The sequence below is a fragment of the Saccostrea echinata genome, unplaced genomic scaffold (assembly GCF_033153115.1).
Source record: "Saccostrea echinata isolate AGI-Se365-2 ecotype Australia unplaced genomic scaffold, CSIRO_AGI_Sech_v1 ptg000008l, whole genome shotgun sequence".
NCBI classification, from domain to species: Eukaryota; Metazoa; Mollusca; class Bivalvia; order Ostreida; family Ostreidae; genus Saccostrea; species Saccostrea echinata.
Genome location: NW_026889757.1, coordinates 635,802 through 644,776, shown reverse-complemented (window position 1 = coordinate 644,776; position 8,975 = coordinate 635,802). Strand labels below are relative to the sequence as shown.

At 32.7% G+C, this 8,975-nt stretch overlaps 1 protein-coding gene across 1 annotated transcript; it reads right to left on the bottom strand.

Moving 5' to 3' along the window:
* Nucleotides 1-431: 431 nt before the first annotated feature.
* Nucleotides 432-1,742, bottom strand: LOC133181203 (neuropeptide F receptor-like). Its single transcript, XM_061315738.1, has one exon. It carries the CDS (start codon nt 1,690-1,692, stop codon nt 529-531), a length of 1,164 nt encoding a protein of 387 aa, XP_061171722.1. The 5' UTR covers nt 1,693-1,742; the 3' UTR covers nt 432-528.
* Between the last annotated feature and the right edge of the window lie 7,233 nt (nt 1,743-8,975).

The window sequence follows — 8,975 nt, the reverse complement described above, 5'->3', positions numbered from 1 at the left end:
TAAGCAAGGGTAACAAAAGAGTGGTTTCTTTTTTGTTTTTTTTTTCTGTGAAAAAATTACTTTGTTATCTTTGCTGCAGTTATTTGGATAATTCTGCATTGATCAATCCACTTTTTAAGTTCACCACAGCCATTTGTGTGGGAATATAGTTTAATTTCTAGAAAGATGCAAGTTTTATGGGGGGAGGGGTGTCACAAGATATGCGATTTGTTTTTATAAACATATATATGTAAACAAGATGTTCTGTTACTAGATTTCTCATTTTTACACACTTGCATTAAATTTTGTTGAACTAATGAAAGTTTTGTGCAATGTGTACCGTTGGAAATATTGAATTATGCATATCATAAAAACATTTTATTCTGAAAAAGAGGTTTAATATACAATAATGAAGATCCCCTTTTCTGTCAAAATAAAGCAGCATATCCGGTAGTACATAGTATCGTACCTATGTCCCTTTTGTCTGTTTCTTTTTGTGATCAATTAATTTCTTTCGTGGTGTTTGTTAACTTAGCAGATTACAATAAATCACAAAGATACGTGCGATTCTATGTGTGTTTTATGAGTAATAACGTTTGTGGTGGAAGCCGCCGTCACTGAGTGTCCTTCTCTCTCATGCCGATCTCTGGCCACAACAATGACCACTCCATTCTGTCTATGAGTACGACAGAAATGAGATAATTTGACACAGCATCCTTTGCATAAAATCTTCATAAATTCACTTTTGAAGTTTTCATTCAACCATCCGTACAGAACAGGATTAGTGCAGGCTGAACTTAAGACAAGCATGTGGCATATCACATATACTAAGTTGATGTTTATTGATTCCAGGAAAAGTGCTAATCGGAAATCACTGAGTATGTTGAAAATATTCAGAGGTAACCAACTTAGCGCAAATATAATCCCAATAGAAGCTAGCAAAATATTCGTTCGCCTTTTCCTACGTGAATTCCTTCTTTGTTTCTGCCTTTGAGTGTTTGACCTCGCGTTCAATGCATTTTGCTGGTTTGCCATTCTGTATTTCAGTTTATTGCAAATACGAAGATGGGCTACAGTCACAATAACAATAGGCAGTATATACTGCACCACCATTGAAGCTACGGAATATGCACCCTTTTCTTCCTGTAATGAAGTATCTTCAAAGCAAATACGAAAAGGAATGTAAATATTCATGTCCTTGAACGGTAAATCTGTCTTATGGATAGAAAAAATCAGTAAAGGACTTGCAATGAGAAAGGAAATTATCCAGATTGATAGTAAGGCCGCTACTGCACCGAGTTTCTTCATACTGTCCTTGGTGGGGTACACAATAACTTGGAACCGATCGAGAGCAATCGCTGTTATGCTGATTGTGGAGACAAAGACATTTGTTCCCTGGAACATGGGAACGAATTTGCACATGAATTCTCCAAGTGCCCATTGTGTTCGTAATAGTTTGTACAAATTGATAGGCTGTGTAAATAGACATAGTGTCAAATCTGAAATCGCCAGATTTATAATAAAGATGTTTCTGGGTGTACGCATATGAGGATTTTTGGCGACCACGTAGCATACTAGTCCATTGCCAAGAGCTCCAAAAACAATTAGCACTGAGAAGCAGCATATCAAAATATACTCAGTGGGTTTACCGAATCGGCCTTTATTCATATCTTGATATAATATAGAAAGAAGCTGTGAGTCTTCCATTGTCATGTTTGGAATCAAATATGTTTCATTGAAATCGAATGCTTCCTTATAGTCCATTTCTTCCATGTGTCTACAAACATTAAAAACATAATAAAGGTTAAAAATGTTAATGCTGAAAATAATTACATTTAAAGAAATAAGTTGAGGTGTAAAGAAATGTTTAAACATGGCTAAATAATCTGCAATTTCATTGTTTTCAATAACTACGATTGTTCCTGTCCGATTTGTGGACAAAATCATTCGTTAATGATATATGTAATGGTTTTAAAATATGCTCAACCATTAATTGCAACTCAATTAAGAATTGTTAATTACTATATTAAATATTAAGCTTATTTTTTGGCATTTTTAGTTTGCCTGTATAATTTCTCAAAAATATCTATTTGTTTTTCGTTGTAGGATAGATTCGCCAAAAAATTAAAATGGTAAGCGCTAATAATTCAAGTATAATATGCAAAATCTCGATTTATTTTTACAATCATCTGTTATAAGGTATTTTGTCAAAGGGAAAGAGGTCATTATTTGCCTGGGTTTTTTTTTTTGTTTGTTTGTTTGAGTTGTTTACTCCAAGTTTTACCATTATTACGTTCAATTATCAAAAACAGACAAAGGAAATCTTTAAAAGTGTCATTGGTCAGTTGTTTATACATCAGCAAACATTTATACATTTTAATATGGATAAATTTCAAATTTTAATATAAAGTTGGTGACTTTTATGTAGAAACATGATGATAATACTTTTCACCGAAGGGTCAGTCATGCAAATGTGTGGGAAATGTTATACTTTTAGGACAGTGAAATCATCGTAAAGTCTATATCTTATTTGTTTATGTAAACGTCATCACCGATATACCAGTAATTTGCTGAAGAAGCCATCCATTGAACTATAATTTGATCTAAGGTAATAACAGTAGCACATGAAAATTTTATTAAGCTGATCGACGTTAATCAGTATATCGCTACGGTGTCTAGAATTTCTACGTATGAAGATAATTTCAGACCAATTAATGTGAAGACATTATATTGTCACTTACTAATGTGACATTTCAGTTGATAGAGGGAATACTAAAGCATGCTGTCTCCTAGAACCACACAAAAAATATGTAAAAAAAAAAATCTTTGTGTTTGAAAGTACAAAGACAATTACGTTTTCATTATCTGATTTGATAATCAGCTAAAACAACTACAAGTATAACATTTAAAATGTTTTTCTAAATGCAGCATATTTTTCTCCGATTAAAATAAACATTGTCTTGTCTTGTTACTTTAATACTTGACACCTATTAAACTATCGGTATTTTCAGTGATCTAACCTCGCTCCGTAATCAGAAGGTCTTGGGTTCAAACCTCGGCCGCGACTGACTTAAGTCGATGCAGAATAGGTAGCAATGAAAAAGGTGAAGAAAACGAACAGTGATCAATCTCAAAAATATCTAAACAATACAATTCTGTGAAGAGGGCTTAAAACACGGATTCCTGAAAATTCCAGAGGTGGTTTCAGGTGTCCATGAGGAGTAGATATCACCCGCCGTGAGCCCTTTGTATTGATCAGGTAGACGGAACATTTCGTAGTCAAATTCAGTATAAAAACAAAAGCCTTAAAATTGGTATGAAAAAAGTCAGCCAAAATACGGCAATGATAGATTATATTTGCTAGCAAAGTTAATTTAAACGACTAAAGAATTTACGACATGCTGACTTTAAACGAGGTTGCTGACATCTCTGCAACATCAACTTATCTGTCAGAAGCCTACCTCGATTTAAAAATTGATCGTGATCGTACTCGGAGCATGCTCTTAAGAATCGAGTAAGTTAAAAGATGTAAACACCATATGCAGGATATAGCGGGGTATTACTACATAAATAAGGAAATTTGACGATGGAAATGTTGAAGTCATCTCGGTTGTCATACAATTTAGTTTTTAGTTAGCCTTTTTCATCTATAGTCAGTAAAACATCCAAATATAAAGCAAATCGATGACTCTGTGGTGTCTTTTATTTCAAGCTCACTAGGATATATAAAATTGACATATGAATGAAAATAACTACAGTGCAGGAAACTAATTTTGTTACAGCATCGATGCTGATTTGAATGCTTCCTTTGCTTGCTGATTTGAATGCTTCCTTTGCTTGCTGATTTAATGCTAGTAATCCTTATCCTGATGCTGTTTTATAATTAGGTCAATGCTACCAAAAAGTAGCATCATGCTACCGGAAGTAGATAATGAATTTCAGCATTGCCGTTTAAAGCAATAAAAGTGCCTTTTACAATTATTTGATCATAATATCTCACTATGTATCAATAATGTGAATACTTTAACCAATATTCTTTCTTTCTTTTTTAATTTTTTACTGAATTAAAACTCATTGATTTTCTGATGCTAGTGGGATAATGCTGATTTTATGTAGGTCAATGCTGGTTTTATCCTTTGCTTGCTGATGCTGATCCTGGTAATGCTGTTTTTTAAATGCTGATGCTGATGCTAGCTCGATCCTGATGCTACTAATGCTTATGCTGATGCTGGTTTATGTAACAAAATTAGTTCCCTGCACTGTAATTGTTAATTGATAATACGTCGTCGATACATGTGTATATCTAAGTGTTGAGTTGAAGGCCACAGCAAGTGTTTTCTTCTTCTCCTGTAGACGTTTTTGAATAAATTCTACTTCAAAGGAATATAAAAACAGGCCGGCTAATAAAGAAGCACAATTTGTGCCCTTTGCAATTCCAACAGTTTGTTGGAAGACCTGGTCTCCGAAGACTACATAAATGTTGCCAATGAGGAACTCCACATCCTTTTAATTGCAACGTCAGAGTACTAGTGTGTAGAATCAGAGTGATTTTTAACAAAGTAATTTTGTTGATGACCAATCACAAGAAGGAAAATTTTCGACTTCCATTTTATTGAAGAAGTAGGTCTCTATGATATAAAAAGTCTAGTTTTTAATTTATCGTGAGGAATGGTTGTATAAAGGGTAGAAAGTCTTACGTTTTGGTATTACTGACTTTTGAAGAATTTGGAAAGCTTAAATTTTTCTAAAAGTTCTTTGGAGTTTTTGAGAATTTAAGATACATCTGATTTACACAACTTCTAGAAGTTCTGTACTGTGCTGTAGCACAGTGCATCTGAAGTTTCTCCTTAACAGCAATTAATATTTTTGTAAGGAGTAAGGCTTAATAGAGCAACTGTTCATTCGCCAAGCACTCGACAGTTTGATGGGAAATTTGCTTGTCTTTCGGATAAAACCTTACAAACCGAGGCCCCGTGTCATATGGCAGGTGTTGGCGCGATAAAGGCCACTCACGCAGTCACTGCTCAATGGTACTGAGTGCTTAGTAAAAGTCTAAATTTGAAGCCCTTCACCGCTATATGATGGCGTTTCTGTATGAATGGAAAGTTATAGAATGGGACGTAAAACAACATACAATCATTCAATCAATGATCGAACAATTACCTTTTCTATAATAAACCATATATTATACTATCTTGGGGATTTGGTAAAGAAAGAAAATACATTTTTTATACCCATCCGAACACTGTGAAAAATAAATGACACTACAAAGTCTGTCACATCTGTTTCATATTTAGATGTATAACTGCCTATGGACGATAATGGCCAACTAACAAGTAAACTGTATGACAAACAAGATGACTCTTTATTCAACTTTTCTTATTTATGTAGTTATATTCCACGATCACCTCATTTATGTTCTCAAGCTTATTCTATGCACAAGAGCATGGTCTGAGTGCAACCAATTTTTAAACCGAGGTAAGCTACTGTCATTTCATGTAACAGGGCTTTCAACAACTTTGTATTAAATCAGCATTTCAAAAATTATATGGTCGTTATATCGACCTTATTTGCAATACAACCTATCATTTGTTTGAGAAGTTTTACGCTAATTGTTAGGCGATTGTTTTTATATAAATTTGACTACAGATTACTTCGTCATCCTGATCAATACATAGGGCTCATGGTGGTGTGACCGGTTGACAGATCCTTACTCCTCCTAGGCACCTGATAGAACCTCTTCAGTTACCAGGGGTTCTATCAGGTGCCTTGATCACAATTAAGTTTGTATTCTTTTTAAGAATATTTATATTAATAATTGTTTGTTATCTTCTCCATTTTCATTCAATTGTAAGATTGTTTCAATTTCTTGATTATCTATGAAACTTTAAATTTTGTTAACTTTAAATTGTCAACATTTGTGTTGACTTAAATGGTTGTACTAAGCACCTATTCATTTCTTATCTTATATTTTGAAAAGCAATTTCAATCTGACATGAAAACATAACTCTAGGTGCTAGCATATATTTAAAAAAAATAGTTTTTTGTCATATCCCAAAGAATAAATATTTTTGTACAGTGAAATTTATATGGACCATGATTGAAAGAAATACATGTAGTTTATCGATAAATAAATCATTATTATTGAGTTTTGAATTGAAATGCTGTCAAAGCAAACTAAAAATTTAATAATAGATTAATGCAACTAACTTTTCATTGCATGTTTTAAAAAATAGTTTTGCATGTTTTATGAAAAACAACCTTATAATGAATAAGATAATGACGATAGACGGGAACTATCGATGATTCAAATATTAGGATACTTTATTCTTTTACAAATGATTTGAAAATCAGCAATAAGTAAACAAATTATCCTGTAAATACAAACTAATATTGCATGTTAATAAGAAAGATTAGTTTATTTAATCTTACACCATTTATTAAAAAAAAATAGAAATAAACTTACCAAATAGCTCAACAAGAAAAATCAATGTAAATTTAAAAAAAAGGAAGTCCAGGTTTATCAACCATTTGACCACTGATTCCGAACATCCATTTTCCTGAAATGAAGTGAGCGGTGTCTTCGTAAAGAAAAACCTTCCGAGTCTCTAATAATGCTGCCTTGCTCAGACTATTAATTGCTTAGGAAAGAAGTGGCTTCAAACTGTCACTTATAAACGGAAAAAAATCAATTCCTCTCTCAATTTACCGCTCTCTTCTATATCTCTTATCTACGTCCTGAAATCAGTATATAGCAGGAATTAATACCGATATTTAACATACATTTGATCTCTAAAATGCATTCGAATATACTTTTACAATCATCAGAAATAGATACATGTTCATTTCTGACAGGTCAAAAATAAAGTAAAATAATCATAGAATTTGTGCATTTTCTATCGTACACATCTACATATACGACGGTTGTCCGGTAAAATCATGGACAAGTTGTCTAGACTGAAAAATAATCAACCCTGCGTTCTAAAATTTTTGCAATCTTTAATTATACTTTTTCAACGATATGTAATGTTATATATGGATTCGCCTTACGGCGCATGAATGATAACGTCAGAGTGTCTATATTAAAGCAACATCACGTTTTATCTTGGTTTAAAAAAAAATAATTAAATGAAAAAAAAATCAAAAATGCGGATAAGCCCCGCCTAAATTTGGAAATTTTCCAGATGCACACACTCAAATTTACCTTTATTCCTCCAAAAACACACGAGGAACCAATCTTGCACTTACATGGGGCCTTAAAACTCTGTTGATTTGCATTTGCAAGCTATGGACAGCTCTCTTACAGCATTCAACTTTCTCCATTGCCAGTAGCTCTTCGTCTGTTTGTTTTTGTTCTACCCAGGGACTCGATGAGAAAGCTTCCGCTTAAAAAATATCCATTTCACTTGTATACTTAAGATCTAGTGGGAGATTTGTAATTTTGTATCTTTTTTTTTATCAAGGTCTATGAAGGTGTCATAACTAAAGCTACATCAAACTGCTCTCGGGTGCTACGTAACGTAATCAAACGTCGCCATATTTCGTGTCTTATGTTTACCACTTTCCTATTTCAAATACCGCGAGTAGGGAAACTGCCAAAATTTAAGCAAATGCCTTGCAATTTTTCAAATGACGACATTATAGATAGTGACTTAAAAATATGATTGGTTTTACCCCAGCCTGCTCTATTTCGTACCTTTATTTCAATAAAACACTCGCGTATTCTCTGATGGAACCCTGATTTTTTGGTCTTATGCCATAGGACTATACCCTTTGCACATTCAAATATGCAATCCCTAATCCCTAATATTTGTCTATGTTTTATTGGAATAATTAAGATGTCCTCAAATCTCAAATATTATATATATAATTTCCTGAAACTTTCAACTTAGCATTATTTTACAATAGAAACGCACTGTCCGAGATTTTACCGGACAACCGTCATATTCTTTTATGTATGTTCTGTCCTCTACAAAAAATTAGAATTATTCAATTTAAATTTAAATTGAAAAAATCTAAATTTTTATAGGGGGACATTTCGTTTCAATAATAATTTGCTACACGAGGTAAAATCAAAGACGCCCTGTAACAGGTTAAATCTCTAGGTTAAAAGAATATGCAAGAATGTTATAATTACAGTACAATAATTAACCTTGCGTTTTGTTATTTTGATAACGTACCACAGCAATAAAAAGGACTGTATTTTCACGGCTATCTAGATGTATCTAACTGATAAAAAAATTTCTTAGTGAACAAAGACTGTATATTTTGAGTTTAATGATCATAAAGTGCATGTATCTTAGCTAATGCGTACATAAAAACGTATTGTCTACAAAGAAAATATAAAGTTGCCGATTCGGTGGTTACTGAAATTTCTTAGTCCTTAATTCTTTAAAAGAATGATTTGACAAAGGAAACTATGTAATTAAGAAGCATTCTAATTTTTAATTTGATGAGTACATTTATTCGTACATAAGCAACAAAAAATTGCAGTGTTCGAAGCTTTCATTTATATGTGTGATATATACTCGATATATCCAAGTGAACTCAAAATAAAAATAACTATAGAATCTGTCACATCTGTTTCATATTTGAATGTTTTACTGACTAAATACATTAATAACAAATTAATAATTAAATTACATTACAAACAAGACACCTTCAACTTTTCCTTCGTCATCTCCCTTCTACTATTTATTATTAATATTCCACCATCTGTTTATGTCTCCCAATTCATTCGGTGCGCAAGAGCATGTTCTGTGACCGATTACTTTTTAACCCATGACAGTCTACTGACAAATAATTTGATGCCACAGGGCTTTTAAACAAGCTCTTTTAAATTCAGCATGTCGCTAATTTTAATGTCGTATCAATGATTTTATTTTCAAGTACAGTCAACCTATCGGATTTGGGCTGAACTGTTTCATATTAATTGTACAATCAAATATGGACATAACGAACAGTAATCAAGTTCAAACGTCCATAGAAAAAATGCA

Excerpts from the sequence above, each read along its gene's own strand:
- LOC133181203 (XM_061315738.1), bottom strand. The coding sequence starts at position 1,692 with ATGACAATGGAAGACTCACAGCTTCTTTCTATATTATATCAAGATATG.